A 21,726-nucleotide genomic window follows, 5' to 3' on the forward strand; every position below is an offset into this window, starting at 1 on the left:
GGAGGCTAGGCTTTCGAGAAAAGGCCAGCGACTTCGACAAGGGGCGGAGCCGCTAGACAGGGGCCCGAGGAGCCTGGAGCCAGCGTGGACCAATCAGGCTGCTGAGATCGGGTCCTCTGCGGGAAAGTGGGCGTGGCCTAGGGGGGAAAACACCAAGAAAGCTCCGGAGGTTCTATGCCAGGAAGACGCCCTCTGCGGTGAAGGAGAGGTAAGGGGCTGGAGCGTGCTAGACTCTTCGGTCCTGGGAAGAAGGGAGGCGGGGGACAGGAGGGCTGGAAAACTGGATCTCGGGGGAGGACCCCGGTGCCTCTAGGTCCTGGGAGAAGAGGACGCTGGGGCCTCGACCTTTGGGTTTAGGGAAAGAGGGGGTCGAGATCCTGGATTCCTGAGTCTAAGCGAAGAGGATGCTGGAAGCCAGGACTCCTGGGTCAGAGGAAGGAAAGGCTGGAGGCTCAGACTCCTAGGTCCGGAGAACTAAACGCTTTGAATCTTGATTCTTGGAAGGGGGCGGGGAGCGGCGCTGGAAGTCCAGACTCCTGGGTCCAGGGGGAGGAGGAGTCTTGGGACAAACATATTCCACCTCTCCGCCCCCAACAGACCTCGCCGCCATGCCTCCCTCTGGGCCCCGTGCAGCCCTCTTCCTCCTACCGTCTCTACTGCTGCTGCGCGCTGTTCTGGCCGTGCCCCTGGAGCGGGGGGCGCCCAAGGAGGAGAATCCCGCGACCGAAAGCCCTGTAAGTGGCCCTTCCCTGCTTGCCAGTCATGTGTTTGCAGTGGTACTACAGTTCCCGCTACCCCGTGGCCCCTGCTACGGATGTGGCTTGGAGTTTGCCTGCCATTCTTTGCGGTCCCAGGGCTTTGACGTGGTGAAAAACTTGAGGGCGTGTGTGCGTGTGAGCGTGTGTGTGTGTGTGTGTGTGTGTGTGTGTGTGTGTGTGTGTGTGTGAGATTTTAAGTCTCTCTCTGACTATGAGGTATGGGGAATCAGGTCAGATTTTAGATAGAAAATCTGCATCCCGCCCCCGGGCCCCTGCCCCCTACCCCCCACACACCTAAATATCTCTGCTCCTTTAAAACGCCCTCCCCTCAGGAAGGAAGCTGTGGGGGGGCGAAAACTACATTTCCCAATAGCACGCTGAGCTGGTGATGTTAGCTAACTGCGGTGTTCTCACGTTAGGGAGCTCATGGGAGTTGTAGTTTAAAGTATGATGAGCATGGGGCATGGAAAATACTCCTTTATTCCAAAGCATGTCTGTCAAACCCTATGAAACCTATGGTCTTAGGGAATTTGGAACTTTAAAAGATCCTCAAGGCTAGTGCCCTGATTTGTGGCCCGAATCCTACAGCTTCTAATAGGAATGGACACGTTGCTGTCTCTGGAACAGATCTTTCCGAGTTCCTGTGTGTGGTGTGGCAGGTCCCCACCCAGCAGCTGAGACCTTTGCCCCGTGAATTCTCTGCAGACACAGAACTGCAGCTTGAGTTCCCTTTCCCTTAGTTCATTTAGAGCAAGCCCCCTGCCCTCACAGACCAGCTTAGCTCACTGGAAAGGCTGGGGCCACTGAGAATGAACCACCAGCGGTGATGGTCAGGGAGAAAGGAGCGATCATTTGAATTGAGATCTGGAGTGCCGGGAAGAATATTCCAGGCAGAAGGAACAGCCTGTGCAAAGGCTGCATGGTGGTGGAGAGCAGAGTGAGTAGAAAGACATAGAGGAGGCCAGTGTGGCTTGAGACAGAATGAAAGAAGGGAAGACTAGGTCAGAGATGGACTGGGGCAGATCACACATGGCCTTGTGGACCAGGGTGGAGACTTTTCTGAGGCTAACAGAAGGTTATAAATGGCAATGACAGCAGTCATAATAACACTGACAGCTCATACTAAGTGCTGAAGGAAAAAAGTAAAGGGGGCAGCAGAGGACGAGATGGTTAGATAGCATCACCGACTCAATGAACATGACTTTGAGCAAACTCCAGAGGATAGTGAAGGACAGAGAAGACGGCATGCTGCAGTCCATGCGGTCGCAAAGGAGTCAGACATGACTGAGCAACTGAACAACAACTAACCTCTGAGTTAAATATTTAGCAATATTAACTCCTCTAATCCTCATAACAGCCCCTATGAGGTAGGTATTCCTTAACCTTACTTTACAGGTGAGGAAGCTGAGGCACAGAGTTAAGTATCTTGACCAAGGACTAAGGTTGCAAGACTTCGCACATAAAGGATGCTCACTTAAAATTAAATTTCAGATATGCAATGAATAATTATTAATATAAGTGCCCTCCATGCAGTATCCATATTCTGAAAGTTATTTGTTTTAGCTGAAATTTAAATTTAAGTAGGCATCCTAGCAGTCCTACTAGTCATTACATGGCTAGTCATTGGCAGATTTGGGATTCAGCCTACTCTGTTTGGTTGAATGATGGCCCCCAAAGATGTCCATGCCCAGAACCTGTGAATATATGGCAAAAGAGTGTTTGCAGGTATGATTGAGTTAGGTGGAGAAGTAATCCTGTATTTTGTTTGTTTGTTTACAGAGGATGACTTTACTTTTATGAAACAGCAACAAAAAAACCCCCTGTATCTGAATATATATGACTAGTTGCTGGCATACACTGGGGTGTATCCATGTGTAGAAAGAATTGCAAAAACATTCCATGCTGCAAACTTTGTTTTTCTCCTTGACACTTTTCACTTTCTTTTTCACAGTTCTGTATACTGTATTTTGTTGTTGAGTCGCTAAGTCGTGTCTGACTCTCTGAAGCGACCCCATAGACTGGAGCCTACCAGCTCTTCTGTCTGTGGGATTTCCCAGGCAAGAATACTGGAGTGGGTTGGCTATTTCCTTCTCTATGTCCTGTTCTGTTCAGATGGGCCCAGTGTAACCACAGGGGTCCCCTAGAAGAGTGAGGCAAGAAGGTCAGTGTCAGAGGCGATGTGATGATGTAAGCAGAGGTCAGAGTGAGGCAAGGCCATAAGCCAAGGAATGCAGGCAGCCTCTAGATGCTAGAAAAGGCAAGGAAGCAGACTGTTCCCTTAAGTCTCCAGAATAAGCCCAGTCCTGCTGAACCACTTTGGACTTGTGACTTCCAGAACTCTGTAAGAGAATAAATTTTTACGGCTCTAAGTCACTTAGTTTGTGATATTTGTTAGAGCAGCAGTATGATGCTGTTAAACCCACAGTGACATAGATGGGCGATCTCTTCCCATTTATTTTCCTCAACATGTGTAATGATCGCCGTGGTAGACTGAGTGTCTTCTAAAGCCTTACTATGATTCAGGCTTCTTATCTCATTACTTTTCACCACAGTTCTGAGAAGTAGGGAATTTTATTGTCTGTGGAAGAGTGAGACCCTGAAAAAGGAAAGTGGCAGGGCTAGGACTAACAGCCCAGGGATTTTTGTCAGTCTTTTTCTTTTTTTGGCCTTGCCATGAGGCATGTGGGATCTTAGTTCCCCGACCAGGGATTGAACCTTCACCCCCTGCATTGAAAGTGCAAACTCTTAACCACTGACCATAAGGGAAGTTCTGGTTTTTGTCTGTCTGGCTCACTGGCTGTGTTCTCTTGAACAATGCCTAAGAAATGATAGGGGCTGGGTGAATGCTGGTTGAATGAATGACTGTGTGTTTCACTGCTTGCCAATAAATTGCATTATGTCCACTCTGGGGGCATAGTGTTTACCCATGTGATTTTAATTTCATCTCCAGCACAGACAGACCTAAGAGGAGGTGAGAGCTGAGGCCCATAGGATTGGGTAATTTGTCTGGGATTACAGAGCAACCGAGGTTGCTGGCTCCAGAGCCTGTGTCCCAGGGGGGAGATCTCCTGCTCAGGGTTGTGAGGTGGTCTTTGGGTCTTATCTGCAGGCCAGAACCAGAGAGGGGGCCAGGGCTGGCACTGCTATGTTCATCTTTGTTGCCGCAGGACACAGGCCTGTACTATCACCGGTACCTCCAGGAAGTCATCAACGTGCTGGAGACTGACGGGCACTTCCGGGAAAAGCTGCAGGCCGCCAATGCCGAGGACATCAAGGTGTGATGTGGCTGGGTGCGAGCGCGCTGGGTGGGGATGAGGGGGTGCGTGCTCAGAGGGCAGAGTCTGAGCCTGGGGAAGAAGTAGTCGCTTCTCCAGGTCGCATAGCTGGGAAAGGATCTGGGCCGGGGGGAAACAGAATGTGTGGTTAAGTGTGGATGTGGGTGGCCCATGGCTTCCAGTATCAGCTCTATCAGCTGTGTGGCCTCCCTGCACTGTGCCTCAGTTTTCCCATCTGTAAAGTGGGGCGATGACAGGACTGTCTGAGGTAAGACATGTAAAAGACATGGACGTGCACAGTGGCTGTCCTCAGTCTGCACTCTGCAAGGTATGGTTCTGTGAGTTCTCAGCAAAGTGCTGTCCACACAGGAAGAATTCAAAACACAGGAGATGCTGTCATCACGCACATCTCCTCTAACTCACCTTAGGCCTCCAGAGGAGCTGGGATTCTCCCCATTTTACAGAGGCGGACCCTGAGGTCCTGGTAGCAGTGTTTGTCCTTCCCAGAGGCCTGGATCTCAATCCCTGGACTGACTGAGCCCTGAGCCCATATCCTGCCCCATCCCCTAAGCAGAGTCTCTTGAAAAGAATGCTCACTCTCACACACACACACACACACAGACACACACACAACTGCCTGCCCCGCTCCTCTGCCCTACCCCAAACTCCTTGACCCAGGGCTGATGAGGAGGGCAGCCCTGCTCCCTGCAAACCTCCCAGCATTCCTGGGGTTCTCGTCTGTCCCCACTCACCTGGACCCCCCGACAATGGATGGGTGGAACCAGAGATCAATGAGCCCAGCCCGTCCCGCTGCCTAGCCAGAGAAACAGCAGCCCTAGAGCCTATCTAGCTTGTTCAAGGTCATGCAAGTGGGAAAGAACGACAGAAACAGTGGCCACGTAGACAGGCAGGTTCTGGAGTGGCATGGTGCTGGGTTCCAATCCCAGCCCCGCCCCCTCACGCTCTTCTGAGCAAGTGGACGCATCCCTCTGTGCCTCCCCCCGCCCCCAGAAAAAGACAGTCTCACGCAACACTTTTTCTGTTTCAGGGGCGGGGGTGGGGGGTGTCGTGTGAATCAGCCTTATCTAAATGTCGATCCTGTCTTGGGGGCTTTGGGGCACCCCAAGAAGGCATCAGAAAGCTTTCAGAAGGCTCCAGAGAGGGCGGCTTGACCAGTGTCCCCTCTCTCCTGGGCAGAGTGGGAAGCTGAGCCGGGAGCTGGACTTCGTCAGCCACCATGTCCGCACCAAGCTGGACGAGCTCAAGCGGCAGGAGGTGTCTAGGCTGAGGATGCTGCTCAAGGCCAAGATGGACGCCCAGCAGGAGCCCAGTGAGCGTGGCGCAGTGGGCGGGGCCGACGAGGCGGGGGGCGGGGCCAGTGGGGCAGGAGGCCTCCCTCCCCTGCATCTAGGTGATTAGGGCAGGGAGCGCCTTCGGGGTCTCCTCCTCACCACGTTTGTAAAATCTGCGTAGAAGATTGATCAAATTTTCTTCCTAGCACAATGTACTTTTAAAAAAAAAATTATTTTTTTAAAAATTTATTTATTTGGCTGTGCTGGGTTTTCCTTGCTGGGCAGACCACCAGTGAAAGAGCAAGGGCTACTCTCTAGTTGCGGTGCAGGGGCTTCTTTTGTGGTGGAGCACGGGCTCCAGGCGCGGTGGGCTTCTGTAGTTGCGGCTCCCCAGCTCTAGAGCACAGGCTAGATAGTTGCAGCGGTCAGGCTCAGTTGCTCCAAGGCATGTGAGATCTTCCCAGACCAGGGATCGAACCTGTGTCTCCTGCATTAGCAGGCAGATTCTTCACCACTGAACCACCAGGGAGGCCCCCAGATTTTCCATTTTTATAAGGACTCCTGTCATGGGATTAAGGCTCACCCTCATAACCTCATTTTAACTTGTTCACCTCTGTAAAACCCTGTCTCCAAATAAGTTCTGCGATACTGGGGGTCAGGACTTCAATCCCTGTGTGAATGTAGGGGCAAGGCAGTTCAACCCATAATGGAGGTTGAGTATCATGTGCTCTGAAGCCCAACTAATCTTCATTCTGCCTCTTCTTAGATGGTGACCTAGATGTCCCTTTCCCTCTCTGAGCCTCAGTTTCCGCATCCATAAAGTGAGATAATTGCAGAACCTATGTGAGACTTTTGTGAAAAGTAAATGCATTAATATATTTAATGTGTTTAGGGAGCAGGGCCTGGCATATAGTATGTATTTGACACATGTTGGTTATTATCGTAGTTATTATAATTTTCACCATCAGATTCAGTTGTGTTCATTGCCTCCTCCATGAAGACCCCCATGATTGCTTCAGGCCCATTCGTGCTGTCCTCTGTGACATCCTTCCATGCCCCCTGTGACCTCCTTTAGAGCAGATCCAGCCCATCCAGTCCAGGATAGGGATTTTGGAAGAAGGAATATTCTATAAGTTCATGCTCCCCCCCCCCCCCAATCTTCCCTCTCATCCAGATGTACAGTTGGATCACCTGAACCTCCTGAAGCAATTTGAACACCTGGACCCTCAGAATCAGCACACATTTGAGGCCCGGGACCTAGAGCTGTTGATCCAGACGGTAACTTGCAGGGGACCTGAAGGCAGAGGACTGAGGGCAGCCTTCTGCCCTCAGGGGAAGAAGGGGGCGGAGCCCAGGATGAGCCTGCTCACCTCCGCCTGGTGTTCTCTGAGCAGGCTGCAGAGGGCTGGGTGTGCCTAAAAATGCCTTCCCCAGATTCTCTACAGGAAGGCAGAGTTGAGGGGTGGGGGGAATTGGCTCCAGTCACACCTGGGTTCAGATCTCTCCCCTGTGACTGGGGGGCAGGGATCTCCTCTGTGTCCTTGTTGTAGGCAGAATAACAGCCCCTCGAAAGATGTTACCTGTTCACTATATGACCTGTTGTGGCAAAAGGGCCTGTGCATATGTGATTAAGCCAAGGATCTTGAGATGGGGGATGAGCCTGAGTTATCCCGGTGGGCCCTTAGTGTCATCAAAAGGGTCCTTATAGGGTTCTCTGGCATTCTAGTGTTAGGATTCCAGGCTTTCACTGTAATGGCCCAGGGTCCATCCCTGGTCAGGGAACTGAGATCCTGCCAAGTGTGTTGCATGGCAAAGAAAAAAAAAATTGAGTTTACTTCTGGATGTTCCCTGGGGGTCCAGTGGTTAGGATTCTGAGCTTTCACTGCCAAGGGTGCAGGTTCATCCCCTGATTGAGGCAGCCAAGAAAAGTCTTTGTAAAAACTGGAAAAGTCAAAGAAGAGGATTCTCTCCTAGAATCTCCGGAGGGAGGCACGGCTTTGCCAGCACTGTAATTGCAGCCCACTGAAACTAATTTCAGACTCCAGCCTCCATACTGTAGGATGATGTGTGTGTTTTTTTAAGCCACAAAATTGACTGTAATTTGTTAGACCAGCCCAGCAACTAAACAGTCCTCGTGTGAGAAGTGGGATCCGCAGCCGGGCCTCCTGTGCAAAGCCACGTGTGGGGCTGGGGAGTGGCCAGGGATGCTCAGGCCTGCCCCGGCCTCTGCCTCTCCCTGGCTCACAGCCCTGCTGTAGCTGCCCAGCACCCCCTGGACAGAACCCACTCCATTCCTCCTAGCCTGAACCTCAGCCTGCTTTCCTGGCTGGCTGGAGCGCCATCTAGTGGCCATAAAGATAATAACAGTCATTTGACCTCTGCCCCTAAGGGATGTTTCTGCCGCTGCTTTCCAAAACGTTCTGGAAACTGTCTGCTTTCCTCCAGCCCCACTGTCATTCTCCTGGTCTCAACCCCTGTCATAGTGAGAAATGGGCTTCTTGCTTCTGCCTTTCACGCGCATCAGCAGGGTTTCTTGGCACTTTTGGCATTTGGGGCTGAATAATTTGTTGTGGGGCTGTTTGTGCATTGTGTGGTGTTTAGCAGCATTCCTGGCCTCTACCCACTAGATGCCAATAGACCTCCCCCAGCTGTGACCAAGAGAATCTGCAGACATTGACAGCTGTCCCCTGGGGACCACAGTCAGCCCAGGTTGAGAACCTCTGTCTGTTCCCCACACAACAGCTGTATTGGCTTTCTATTGCTTCCATATAACAAATTACCACAGACTCATGGCTTAAAACAACACAAAGGTTTCTCTCATAGTTCTGGAGGACGGAAGTCCAAAATCAGTATCACTGGGCCAAAACCAGTTTCTTTAGAGGCATCTGCTCCTTTCTACTTCTAGCTGCTGGGGGTTGCCAGCATTCCTTGGCTTGTAGACACCTCACTCCATGTCCAGGCATGCTCTCTACTTTTCTCTGTGTCCTCTCTAGACACTAGTCCTTAGAATTAGGGCCCACCCTCATCCAGCAGGACCTCATCTTACCTAATTAGATCTGCAAAGATCCTGTTTCAAAGAAAAGTCACATTCTGCAGTTCTGTTCAGATGACTTCTGAGGTGTGGGGGGGTGGGGGACCCTGTACCACCCACTATGCATTGTTATCTCCAATTTCCAGAGGCAGAAACAGAGGCACAGAGAGAATGAGTGACTTGCCTGAGGTGATACAGCAGCTGGGACTTGCTCACATAACAGAGCCTAGATTTGAACCCTGGACAGAATAATTACAGCCCTCATGATCTTTACTCTCTTAACTGTACTGCTTTCCCTAGTAAGCCACCTCATGAGCTATTCCTTATTATTTATTCCTCCAAGATCTTGAGATTGTGGAGGACTTGAAAAAGGTGAGTTAATGTTGCTATTGTGTAACCATCCTCATCTTTTCTTGAGCAAAGAGGGGAGGCTGTGGGTTATGGGGCAAGAAGTGACATCAGGACCTAAGACCCAGCACAGGTGGAAGAGGGGCCAGATTCAGAGCCAAAGGCCTGGCATTCAGAGGTTGGAATTAGGAACCGGCATAGAGGTGAAGTGGGGATGACCGACTGCCTTTCCCCAGGCCACTCGGGACCTGGCCCAGTACGACGCAGCCCATCATGAAGAGTTCAAACGCTACGAAATGCTCAAGGAACACGAGAGACGCCGTTATCTGGAGTCCCTGGGGGAAGAGCAGCGGAAGGAGGCGGAGAGGAAGCTGGAAGAGCAACAGCGCCGTCACCGAGAACACCCCAAAGTCAATGTGCCTGTAAGGACCCCCATTCATGCCCAGCCCCCACCACGTCCAACTTTCCGAGCTCCACAAGAAAGCAGCTGAGAAACTATAACTCCCAGCAGACCTTGAGGCAAAGCTCCCTTTTAATGTGCCTAGCTACCTCCAGGGGCTGCTGGGAGTTGTAGTTTTCTTGTTTGAGGGGTAAGACATTCGAGGGATGGGGGTAAAGGATTCTCTAGCTTCATCCTGTGGGACCCAGCCTTCTTGCTCATGAGCCCCTGGCTCTCCCTTCCACAGGGCAGCCAAGCCCAGTTGAAGGAGGTGTGGGAGGAACTGGATGGATTGGACCCCAACAGGTTTAACCCGAAGACCTTCTTCATACTGCATGGTAAGGTGGGGAGGGAGTCCCAGAACCCAGGTTAACACTGAGGTCTGACCTGTCTGGGGCCTGAATGCTGGAAAGGGGTCTCCCTTATGTCATGGGGCTTAAGAAGGCCAAAGAGCGCTGAGCCTCTCTCCCCTGGTGGTCAATAAGACCCTGTCGCTCCCTGTTGTTGGGGCCAGGATCTGCATACAAGAGCTGGTCCTTTCTTCTGGGGTACACCAGACTTCTGGGTTGTAAGGACTGATCATTATCCCTAACAGAGCTTGGCTTGGTTAGGCATGGACCCCCCACTTCATGGCAGTCCAGAAGCCCCGGTTGCCCCTGGGGTCCTGTCGCTAAGGCGGGGTTTCTGGGGGGTGCTGAACCCTAGTCACCAGGCCTCTAGGGAGCCCCTTCCACATGCTAATTCCAGGGCATATTCCCCTTCATTCTCCTTCTGTCTGGAAACATCACCTCTATGTCCAGCCTCTAATTCCAAAACCTCCAAATACCAGGCGTTTGGCTCTGAATCTGGCCCATGCTGGGTCTCATATCCTGATGTCACCTTTTTTTTTTTTGACTGTGCCTTGAGGCTTGCAGGATCTTAGTTCCCTGACCAGGGATTGAACCAGGGGCCCTTGGCAGTTAAAGCGCAGAGTCCTAACTTTACAGGACGACCAGAGAATCCCCCTGATGTCACTTTGTCACTTCTTGCCGGGCCCCCTCAGGTGTGCCCAGGATCCCAACACAAAAGCTATAGCCTTTCACCAGAGCTTAGCAGGGTCTGATTCATTTATTCAACAAATGTTTGCTAAGTGACCTCTAAGGACTGAGCTTCATGGAGACCCTGTAGATACAGATGCGAACAAAAGAAAGTCTCCCTGCCATCACAGAGCCTGTGATCAGGCAAATACTCTATTTTAGTGAATCAAAGTGACCTTGGAGTGTAAGACACACTTGAATTTTATGCAAACTGCCCTTTAAACTGACACACCCTCAATAATAAGATGCCTCCCAATTTCATGGATGATAAAATATGGGGAGCAAAACAAGGACATTTTTAGAATTGGTGAAGTTGGTTCTATAGTAGATGATCAGAGAGTCACATGTACCATGGAAACAAGGACATCGGAATTTCGGATCTACAGTGATGATTTTTAGATAGCTTGGTCTGGAAAGGTGTTTGCTAGAACAGCATGGTCCAGCAGAACTTTCTACGCTGATGGAAATGTTCCATGCCTGTGTTGTCCAATACAGCAGCCACCAGCCCCATGTTGTTTTTTTTTTTTTTTGCCATACCACACAGAGTACGGGATCTTAGTTCCCCAACCAGGGATTGAACCCATGCCCCCTGCAGTAGAAGCATAGAGTCTGGATCTATGGATCACCAGTGGATCACCAGCAAAGTCTTTTTTTTTTTTTTTTAATTAATGAGAAAGTTTATTAACCCAACATCCTTTGTTCTTTTTTTTTGAATTAATTTTTGTTGGGTCGTAGTTGATTTACAGTGTTGTGCTAATTTCTGCTGTACAGCAAAGTGACTCCACTCTAGCTTTTTTTTAGCTTATTTTTTTAAGCTACTTTCCCCATGTAGATCATTACAGAGTATTGAGTAGAGTTCCCTGTGCCGTACAATAGGTTCTTATTAGTTCCCATGTGTTCCATTAGTTCCCATGGCTATTAATTAAGGACTTGAAATGTGGGTTTTACAACTAAGAAACAGAATAGTGGTGGGGGGGGCAGTTAAGTTAAATTTTTAAAATTTTGTGATTGTAGTAAAATATGCTTGACATAAAAAAAAAATACACTTGACATAAAATCTACCATCCTAGCCATTTTTAAATATACATTTCAATAGAGTTAAGTACACTCACATTGTTATGCAAGAGTTTTCATCCTTGCAAAAACTGAAGCTCTGTGTTAATCATCAGTTCCGCATGACCTTTCCCCCAGCCCGTAGTTACTTCTGTTTTCTTTTCTCTATGATTTTTAACTCTTCTAGCTACTTCATAGAAGTGGAATTGTACAGTATTTGTCTTTTTGTGACTGGCTTATTTCACTTAGCATAACGTCAAGGAAATGAGTTTTTCATTGTATGTGATTGTTGCTCATTTAAATTTCATTTGCCCCATGTAGCTAGCAGCCACTGGATGGCACAGCACAGCTCAAGAGAGATGACATTTGAACCAAGACCTCGGTGAAGTGAGGGGTGGAGCCTCACAGATACTTGTCTAAATCGGGGGCACACCAAACACAGGCAGGGAGAATGAACTTGGTAGGTTTTCCAAGGTCACTGGAACAGAATGCTGGAAGAGAAGAATGATGAGAAACGGAATTCCCTGGCAATCCAGGGGTTAGGACTCTGAGCTTTTACTGCTGAGGGCTTTTACTGCTTTTACTGCTGAAAAAGGATTTTGAGCAGAGGAACTGACCCCACCCGCCTTAAGTGTTGACAGGATTCATCTCAGTGCTGGGTGCTGTGTCGAGGACAGGCTGTAGGGGCCGAGGGTCAAAACCAGGACCCAAGTCAGAAGTCATGAGATGCTGATGGCTGGACCGTGGAAGTAGGAAAGAGTGATGGGATTCTGGATTCTTCTTGAAGGTCAAGCTGGTAGGACTTGGAGATGGACTGGATGAGGACTGTAATAGAACAAGAGTCAAGGGTGACTCTGAGGTATTTGGCCTGAGCAACTGGAAGGAATGGGAGAGAAAAGCAAACAAGACTGGGAGCTGGGTCTGTTCACATCAAGTTAGAGATGTCTGTTAGACATTTAGGTGTCGATGGAGAGTAGGCAGTGCGATATTCAAGTGTGGAGGCAGCTGTGGATGGCATTAAAGTGAGGGAAACCCATCTAAGAAGTCTGGGTCAATTGAACTCTCCTTATGATGGCTAATGTTCTGTGCTGCCCAATATGGCAGCCACTGGCCATTTATGGATATTGAGCGCTTGCCATGTAGCAAGCAGAGAAAGCGATGGCATCCACTCCAGTACTCTTGCCTGGAAAATCCATGGACGGAGGAGCCTGGTAGGCTGCAGTCCATGGGGTCTCGAAGAGTCAGACACGACTGAGCGACTTCACTTTCACTTTTCACTTTCCTTCATTGGAGAAGGAAATGGCAACCCACTCCAGTGTTCTTGCCTGGAGAATCCCAGGGACAGCAGAGCCTAGTGGACTGCCGTCTATGGGATCGCACAGAGTTGGACACAACTGAAGCGACTTAGCAGCAGCAGCAGCATGTAGCAAGTGGGACTGATAAACTGAAATCTTAATCTTATTTGATACTGATTTAAATTTAAACAGCCCATCTGACTCGTGGCAACCGTAATGGACAAATCTGAATATTTGATAGAAAAGACAACCCTGACCCCTGGGGTACACCAAAGTGTAGAGATCAGGGAGAGGGCGGGGCTGGCTAAGAAAAATAAGGGCAGCTGGAGAGGAGAGAATGATGTTTTGGGAGCCAAAGGCAGAAAGTCAAGTTAAAGTGCAGGCTGAAGACTAACCATTGGATTTGCAAGGTCAGGGTTCCTAGATACTGCCATGGGGTCAGTGAACAAGGCAAATATGGCACATTGGCAGGGAGAAGCTTCTCTGGCGATGGGAGTCAGCCTTGGGGTGGTTCTCGAGGAGGTGCCGCTGACACCCCTGGATCCTGGGCAAAGGGACTGATCCTGTGGCCAGATCACTGGTAGCTTAGAGATCAAGTTATTCTGTAAGACAGTGGGCCCACGAATGGTCCCAATGGAGCCTGACCTTCATCTATTCCGTTCTTGAGATCCTGGTTGGGAAAGGGGTGTCCTAGCATCAGGTCTGTGGGGCACTGAAGACTGAAGGCCACCATCCTAACAACCACCCTGCTGTTGCCCATCCTCTGAGAACAGACCTCACATCAGCCAGAATTCCTTCTATAGCAGATCAATAGGGACTTGACCCACTCTGTGCTCAGTCCCCCAAGAAATCTTGTTGTCTCTTCCTCAGATATCAACAGCGATGGTGTCCTGGATGAGCAGGAGCTGGAGGCCCTCTTCACCAAGGAGGTGAGTGTCTTGGAGGCCGTGGGTGAAAAGGATGCCCATATCAACCACATGTCCCCTTAGGATCCTCAGGGTCCCCTCAGGTCCCCCTGGATGTGGGTTCAGGGGGAAAACTACAACTCCCAGCAGCCCCTGGGGCAAAAAGAGGCTGCTAGGAGTGGTAGGGTATCCCAAAGACTGATGGGAGTTGAAGTTTTATATGTGTGTGTGTGGGGGGGGGGTTGGTTAGGTTAGCCTGGGAAGGAGCATACCCTGGCCCTCTCAGTACATCCTGCCTTTCACTTGATTCTTGCAGCTGGAGAAGGTGTACGATCCAAAGAATGAGGACGATGACATGCGGGAGATGGAGGAGGAGCGGCTGCGCATGCGCGAGCACGTGATGAAGAATGTGAGTGGAGGGACCCGGGCTGTGGGCGGGGGTGAGATAGGTAGGTGGAAGGAGGTCCTGTTCCGTTGCTTACCCTTACCTGGCTCCCCAGGTGGACACCAACCAGGACCGCCTCGTGACCCTGGAGGAGTTCCTCGCATCCACGCAGAGGAAGGAGTTCGGGGACACCGGGGAGGGCTGGGAGGTGAGGACAAGGGTGATACTCTGGGTCCTGACTATCCCTCTCTCACAGACCTAACCCTTCCTTCAGGGTCTCTGGCCACTTCTCTTTCTCTCTGGGTCTCCCATCTTCAGCTCTCTGTCCCCTCATCCCCCTGGAATTTCTCCCGCCCCATCCCTGATCTTCCCCAACTCTGGCCTTTATCCCCTTTCCCAGTTCCAGCCTCTCTATCCACACACCTGAATCAGGCCTCCCCACCTTCCCTGAATCTCCTCCATCAGCAGGGCCAAGGCTGGTGCCCCCCTGCCGATGGCCCCTGTTCTCACCCTGCAGACGGTAGAGATGCACCCTGCATACACGGAGGAGGAGCTGAAACGTTTTGAGGAGGAGCTGGCTGCCCGGGAGGCAGAGCTCAATGCCAAGGCCCAGCGCCTCAGCCAGGAAACCGAGGCTCTGGGGCGTTCCCAGGGCCGCCTGGAGGCCCAGAAGAGAGAGCTGCAGCAGGTGACTGGCCAGGGAAATGGATCCATTCTCTGATCCCTGGTGGCCTTTGTCCTAGTGTGTCCACAAATGAGGAAGGCCTGAGGCCACTATGTTAAATCACCGGTAGATCCATGGGTGGCAGCAGTGGCCATCTTGAGTAAGGGCAGACATTGTTCTCATCCATGGCTGCTGTGCAGCTGCCATGTTGGATAAGGGCAGTGAGGTTGTAAGCAGGAAAGGAGGGGGCCAAAGAGAGAGGAGGAGGCTTCCCTGTCCCAAGGTGTGATCCAAGCCATGACAGGTAAGGGAGAACTGGATCTTTAACTAGTATTAAGTCCAACTCTCAATGAGAGAGAAAAACTGAAGCCCCTTGAGAAAGGACTGGTCCATGACCACACAGCAGGTTGCCATGGAGACTCAGCATCCTACCATCTTGCCTCTTTGATCTCCCCCACCCCCTGCAGGCTGTTCTGCAAATGGAACAGAGGAAACAGCAGCAGCAAAGCCACAACAACCCAGCCCCCGGCCCCGAGGGACAGCTGAAGTTCCACCCAGACACAGGTGCTGGCCCCTTGGGCCCAGGGGCCAGGGAGGGAGCTGGGGGCCCAGATTTCTGGGTCTGAGGGAGGAGGGGCTGCGATGTCTAGCCCTACCATGTTCTCCCTCCCTTTCCAGATGATGCACCTGTCCCAGCTCCAGCCGGTGACCAGAAGGATGTGGATGCTTCCGAAAAGAAGGTCCCAGAACAGACCCCTGAGCCTTCCCAGCTGGATTCACAGCACCTGTGATCATTCCAGGACCCCAACACTCTGGGTTCCTCCCAAGGCTGATGGGAGCGGGGTAGAGTGTCACAATCAAACTCCTCTGGGGACCCGGCCACACCCGTGGCCTCCTGGGGGAGGGGGAACAGGCTGGCTGTTCCCTACTCATACTGCTGCCTGGCCCCCATATCTGCCGCCTCAGCCTCCACAGCCTTCCAATCTGTGGTCCCCTTTTTCTGTTCCCCTCCAAGGGACTTGCCTTCTCGTATCCAGCTGAGTGCTCACTGGCCTCAGCCTCACTTAGGGAAGCCCCCTCCCTCAAGGGAGGGTCTGTTCACACCTGCCTTTCTAGTTGGTTTGGCCTTGACGCCCAGGTTGTGGCCACTCCAGCATCCCGCATCCCCACAGTTGCTGGAATCCTGCTTGCTGCTCTGGGCCCAGCTTCTGCTGGTCTGTGGGGCTTCGGTGGCCCCTCAACACCTTTCTCTACCTTTTGTGGGACTGGCGATGCCTCAAAGACAGTGTCTTCCCCATGGCTGGGTTTGAGGGCCAGAAGAGTCCTCCGCATTGCTGATCAACTCTGATCCCAGGAGCCCTGACTCTCCTGACCCCTGGTTTCCTGCCATCTCAGCCCCCTCCCTGATATCATGGCTTTGAGCCCCTTCCTTCCACAGCCCCAGAAGGGTCACAGAACTGACCCCATCCCAGGATTAGGTTCCAGCCCCTCAGCCTTTCTGGCCTTATCTCACATGGCTCCCTGTCCTGCTCTGTACGCTGGTTCCATCCAAATACACTTTCTGGAACAAATCCATGCCTCTGTTTCTTTGGAAACCCTGTTTCTTCTGTAACTCCACCTGTGCTTCACCTGCCAAAGCCCTCTTCATTCTTTAAGAATCAGTTCAAGCATCATTTCTGAGAGGCTGCATCCTGGCATCTTTGTCCTGTCCTGATGGGTCTGCCCATCACATATGTATGCCTTCAGTAGAATCCCTTCAGCCACAAGGACAGAAAACCCAAACCTAGGCTTACACAATAAAGAAAAGTGTATTATCACCCCAAACAAGAAGTCTCAAGGTAAAGTGACTCCAAAACCTTCAGGGAACTAGGTTCTCCCATCTGCTAGCCCTGCTGTGGTGGGTGTGCATGGGGGGAGGAGGGGGAAAACTGTACTCCTCTTGTCCCAAAGTGGCTGCAGCTGCTCTGGATGTCACACCTGTCTGCACTAAAAACTGACAAAGGAAATTGGCAGAGGCTAAAAATCAGAGCCTCCTGAGCCCACCCAGAGCCTGTTTACCAGAATGTTACCGAGAATCAGACAGGTCTAGTTTAGCATCCACAAAGAGGAAGAAATGTAAAGGAGGCCCCAGTGATAAAAATTATCTGTGAAGGTCATTAACAATACATATTCTCAGGATTTCCCTGGTGGCCCAGTTGATAAGAATCTGCCTGCCAACGCAGGGGACTCAGGTTTGATCCCTGGTCTGGGAAGACTTCACATGCTGCAGAGCAACCAAGCCTGAGTATCACAACTACTGAGCCTGTGCTCTAGGGCCTATGTGCTGCAGCTACTGAAAGTTGTGTGCTCTAGAGTCCATACTCCACAACAAGAGAAGCCACAGCAATGATGAGCCCTCGCGCCCCAACAAAAAGTAGCCCCCGATCGCCACTACTAAAGAAAAGCCCGCACAGCAATGAAGACCCAGTGCAAGCAAAATAAATTAAAAACAAAAAAGCAATACATATTCCCAGATCCTGGAATATTCAAGGAAGTTTACTGGGATGCATCCACCCTGCCCTTAGGAACCTCAACAACGACCTTTGCAAACGTCAGCCACAGCCTTTCTGCTTCTCTTGGAAAACTGGAGGCTGGGCCTTAGTGACCCAATCTGGAAAATAGGCTTAAAATGGTAGCCATTTTCCAGCATCCTTTGAAGGATCTAATAAGCATATACATGAGTGGCATCTCTCCTGGCCTGAAATATAAGCTTAGCAAATAATACCTGTTATTGGTATTAAATGAACATGTTTATACAACTAGGGCTTGCCAGGTGGCGCTAGTGGTAAAGAATCCACCTGCCAATGCAAGAGAATTGAGTTCAATCCCTGGGTCAGGAAGTCCTACCCACTCTTGTATTCTTGCCTGGAGAATCCCATGGACAGAGAAGCCTGGCAGACTACAGTCCACGGGACTGCAGAGAGTTGAACGTGACTGAGTGAGCACACATATAACTAGGGTCTCTGGGAGCCAGTCTCTGACTTCTGTATCTAAGGAAACCTATTCTAGTCACCCAGGGTGCCTTTTACATTTGGTAATTCTTTGCCTGCAAGTGTATCCACTTGTTTACACTCTGTCTCCTCCAATCGATCTAAATTCCAGGAGTATCAAGTTCATTGTCTCATACAACAGAGTCCCTGCATACATGGTCAAGAATGGAGTCATCTCTGCCTTGGACCACCACCACCCATCCCTGTCTCCTGTCTGAACTTCCATCCTAGTCTTAAATCAACAGTTATCTTGGCCCTTCGTATGTAATCTGAAAATGATCTTTTTGATCTGTGTGCACAAAGGTTTTACAATGATGTAATCTCTTTGGAATGTTCTTTCACATAGGAGCTGCAGTTCCTGCTGTAGACAGGACCCGGAGTGGGTTGAGAGAGGATTTGGGAATCTCAGGAGAGAGACAAAAATGGGGAGCTAGGGATTCCAACTCTGCCTTCACCTCATATTTGGGTCTCTGCTCCCCCTTTGTAGTAACCATGTGATTCTGATGTTTCGACATCTGGTGTCTTACAGACTCTGGAAGGACTGCCCCTCCCAGAGTTAGCTAGTTGCTAGAGATCATAAACCACTCAGCTGCGAGTGACTGTACATTTCCTATGGAGACCAACCCAGACCCCCAACCACCTGCTATAGGGAGCTTCTACAACCCCATAGTCTGGGACAGCAGTTCCCTGCCCTAGTCATGCCAGGACCAGGTCCCAGACAATTCAGACAGCTCCTCCGCCATGGAGTCTGCTGAAATTATTCCAGTTTGCCAGTCCTAAACCTGCTTATCCTGAATTGCCCATTCCTTCCTACAGAAACCGCAAAAGCTCTTGCCCACATTGCTTCCTCACTCCCTGTCTCCTGACCAACCCTGGTGGCTTCCTCACGTGGCCCTTTGCAGCATGGCCTGTCCCCTCCTCTTGTTTTGTTGTTTCCTTTTAAATATTTATTTTGGGGCTTCCCTGGTGGAGCCAGTGGTAAAGAATCTACCTGCCAATGCAGGAGATGCAGGAGACTGAAGTTCTATCTGGTCGGGAAGATCGCCTGGAGAAGAGAATGGGACCCCACCCCAGTATTCTTGCCTGGAGAATCCTATGGACAGAGGAGCCCGGCAGGTTAAGGTCCATGGGTCCACAAAGAGTCGACCACCACTGAGTGGGCACGAACAAGGACCTACCGTACAGCACAGGGAACTACAGTTAGTGTTTCACGAAGTGAAGTGAAGTGAAAGTCGCTCAGTCATGTCTGACTCTTTGTGACCAATGGACTATACAGGCCATGGAATTCTCTAGGCCAGAGTACTGGAGTGGGGAGCTGTTCCCTTCTCCAGGGGATCTTCCCAACCCAGGGATCGAACCCAGGTCTCCCGCATTGCAGGCAGATTCTTTACCAGCTGAACCATAAGGGAAGCCCAAAAATACTGGAGTGGGTAGCCTATCCCTTCTCCAGTGGATCTTCCTGACCCAGGAATTGAACCTGGGTCTCCTGCATTGCAGGTGGGTCCTTTACCAACTGAGCTATCAGAGAAGCACCTCATAATAACCTGTAACAGAAAAGAATACACACACACACACACACACACATACATACATATTCACATATACATATATATATGAATCATTTTGTGGTACTCTTGAAAATAACATTGTAAACCAACTACACTTCAAAAAAGCTGTTTTGAAAAAACAAAACAAAACACAGTCTAAACTCTCCATCATGTACCTCCTCACCTTTTTCATGAGCTTTGAGCAGCCACCAGAACTCTCATAGTATAAACCCCAATATTACCACTCATGGTGGGTAATTTCTTCCTCCTCCGGGGGCTCTTCCTGACCCAGGGATTGAACTTGATTCTCCTGCATTGGCAGGTGGATTCTTTACCACTAGCGCCACCTGGGAAGCTCTAGTTGTATAAACATGTATAAACATGTTAGCAACAGATGGAAATGAATACACAGTAGCTAACAGTCCCAAAATACTTAGAAGGTAGTAGGTGCTGTCCCAAACACATTATATATTACAAATAAAATTCATTTCATCCTCACAAAAGCCCTGGGAGGTAACATTCATCACTCCCATTTTACAGATGAGGCAAATAAGAGAAGCCAAGAAACTTGCCTGAGGTCCCACAGCTAGTAAGTGGCAGAGTGGGGACTGGAACCCCAGCAGGCTGGATCCAAAGTTCGCTCTCTGAAGAATGATGAGGGGTTGGTTTGGGTGGGGGCTTGGGGGGTTGGCACAGCATGTACACTCAAAAAAATTCTGATGAACAAAAGAGTTAATGTATAAATGCTATTGGTCTCAAAAAAAAAAAAATCCTATTGGTCTCTTCATAGCACACCATCCACCCAGTCATTGCCTGGCTGACAGTTTCTGTGTGACCTTTAATTTCACAGGTTTTTTTCTAACATTTGAATATGATGCAGGTCATCATCTCCTTTCCCCTCTCCTTCACACTTCATCGCCTGCAGGGTGAGCTCTTTGACCCTTCACAAATGGCCCAATTATTCTCTGTAAATGAATCTTTTATGTGTCCCCTGGGCTCCAAGCTCTCAGTTCTAACTGGATTCAGCTTTTTTCCTGCATGGCTTGTTTCTTCTGTCTGGAAGGCCATCTCTCTTTCTATACCAGGAAAATCTACATCAAAATCTTGCAAAATGCAGGACTTCCCAAATGGTGCAGTGAATGAGAGTCCACCTGCCAATGCAGGGATCACTGGTTCGATCCCTGGTCTGGGAGGATTCCACATGCCGAGGAGCAACTAAGCCCAGGTGCCACAACTGCTAAGGCCTGCATGCTCTACGGCCTGAGAGCCACAGCTAATGAGCCCCTGTGCTGCAACTACTGAAGCCTGCGCACCTAGAGTCTGTGCTCTGCAACAGGAGAAGTCACTGCAATGAGAAGCCCGTGAACCACAACTAGACAGGAGCCCCCAATCTCTACAACTCAAGAAAGCCTGCATGCAGCAATGAAGACCCAGCACAGCCAGAAATAAGTAAATAAATCAATCCACTCTTTTCAGAAAAATCTTTCAAAATGCATCTCAATCATGCCCTCATCTGCCCAGGTTTTCCTGGCCTTCAGGTTGGGCTATGAGTGTTTCCACCATTATGACATGTATCATCCAAGATATGCAAAAAGAAAAGTGGTTGTCTGAGGAGGCCTTACAAATAGCTGAGAAAAGAAGAGAAGCAAAAGGCAAAGGAGAAAGGGAAAGATATACCCAAATGAATGCAGGGTTCCAGAGAAATAAGACAGATAAGAAAGCCTTCTTAAGTGAACAATGCAAGGAAACAGAGGCAAACAATAGAATGGAAAAGACTAGAGCTCTCTTCAAGAAAATTGGAGATACCAAGGGAACATTTCATGCAAAGATGGGCACAAAAAAGGACAGAAATGGTATGGACCTAACAGAAGCAGAAGATATTAAGAGGTAGCAAGAATACACAAAACTATACAAGAAAGTCTTAAGGACTCGGATAAACATGATGGTGTGGTCACTCACCTAGAGCCAGACAGCCTGGAGTGTGGTCAAGTGGGCCTTAGGAAGCATCACTACAAACAAAGCTAGTGGAGGTGATGGGATTCCAGCTGAGCTATTTCAGATCCTAAAGGATGATGCTGTTAGAGCGCTGCACTCAATATATCAGCAAATTTGGAAAATTCAGCTGTGGCCACAGACTGTAAAAGGTTCACTTTCATTCCAATTCCAAAGAAAGGCAATGCCAAAGAATGTTCAAAATACCATACAGTTGTGCTCATTTCAAATGCTAGCAAGTTAATGCTCAAAATCCTTCAAGTTAGGCTTCAACAGTATGTGAATTGAGAACTTTCATATGTACAAGCTGGAGTTAGAAAAGACAGAGGAAGCAGAAATCAAATTGCCAACATCCACTGGATCATAGAAAAAGCAAGAGAATTTAAAAAAACAAAAACACCTGCTTCATTGACTATACTAAAGCCTTTGACTGTGTAGATCACAACAAACTGTGGAAAATTCTTAAAAAGGTGGGAATATCAGACTACCTTACCTGTCTCCTGTGGACCCTGTATGCTGGACAAGAAGCAACAGTTAGAACTGGACATGGAACAACAAATTGGGAAAGGAGTATGTCAAGGCTGTATATTGTCTCCCTGCTTATTTAACTTCTATGCAGAGTAAATCGGGCAAAATG

At 49.7% G+C, this 21,726-nt stretch overlaps 2 protein-coding genes across 5 annotated transcripts in view; one reads left to right on the forward strand and one right to left on the reverse strand.

Moving 5' to 3' along the window:
• Window positions 1-21,726, reverse strand: part of TULP2 (TUB like protein 2) — a 32,603-nt gene that overhangs the window by 8,323 nt on the left and 2,554 nt on the right. The window contains exon 1 of one of the 3 annotated variants that reach the window (XM_065926476.1): window positions 19,282-19,422. The exons of the other annotated variants lie outside the window; for them this stretch is intronic. The gene's annotated coding sequence lies outside the window, so the exon portion shown is untranslated. Of the gene's footprint in view, window positions 1-19,281; window positions 19,423-21,726 lie in introns of those variants that run through there. 3 annotated transcript variants of the gene reach the window in all.
• On the forward strand, window positions 69-16,092 carry NUCB1 (nucleobindin 1). 2 transcript variants are annotated; one of them, XM_065926478.1, is made up of 13 exons: window positions 69-208; window positions 598-734; window positions 3,926-4,033; window positions 5,231-5,363; window positions 6,500-6,603; window positions 8,941-9,126; window positions 9,391-9,481; window positions 13,438-13,496; window positions 13,789-13,881; window positions 13,973-14,065; window positions 14,375-14,545; window positions 14,989-15,085; window positions 15,200-16,092. In XM_065926478.1, exons 2-13 carry the CDS (start codon window positions 609-611, stop codon window positions 15,310-15,312), a joined length of 1,374 nt encoding a protein of 457 aa, XP_065782550.1. In that variant the 5' UTR covers window positions 69-208; window positions 598-608; the 3' UTR covers window positions 15,313-16,092. The 2 variants fall into 2 exon arrangements, with proteins under 2 accessions (XP_065782550.1, XP_065782551.1); XM_065926479.1 differs by lacking the exon at window positions 69-208 and adding an exon at window positions 244-464.

This window comes from Muntiacus reevesi, chromosome 2, assembly GCF_963930625.1.
Source record: "Muntiacus reevesi chromosome 2, mMunRee1.1, whole genome shotgun sequence".
NCBI classification, from domain to species: domain Eukaryota; kingdom Metazoa; phylum Chordata; class Mammalia; order Artiodactyla; family Cervidae; genus Muntiacus; species Muntiacus reevesi.

Excerpts from the sequence above, each read along its gene's own strand:
- NUCB1 (XM_065926478.1), top strand. The coding sequence starts at position 609 with ATGCCTCCCTCTGGGCCCCGTGCAGCCCTCTTCCTCCTACCGTCTCTA. Across the intron at positions 735-3,925 it reads ATCCCGCGACCGAAAGCCCT|GACACAGGCCTGTACTATCA; the intron begins GTAAGTGGCCCT and ends TTGTTGCCGCAG. Across the intron at positions 15,086-15,199 it reads GAAGTTCCACCCAGACACAG|ATGATGCACCTGTCCCAGCT; the intron begins GTGCTGGCCCCT and ends CTCCCTTTCCAG.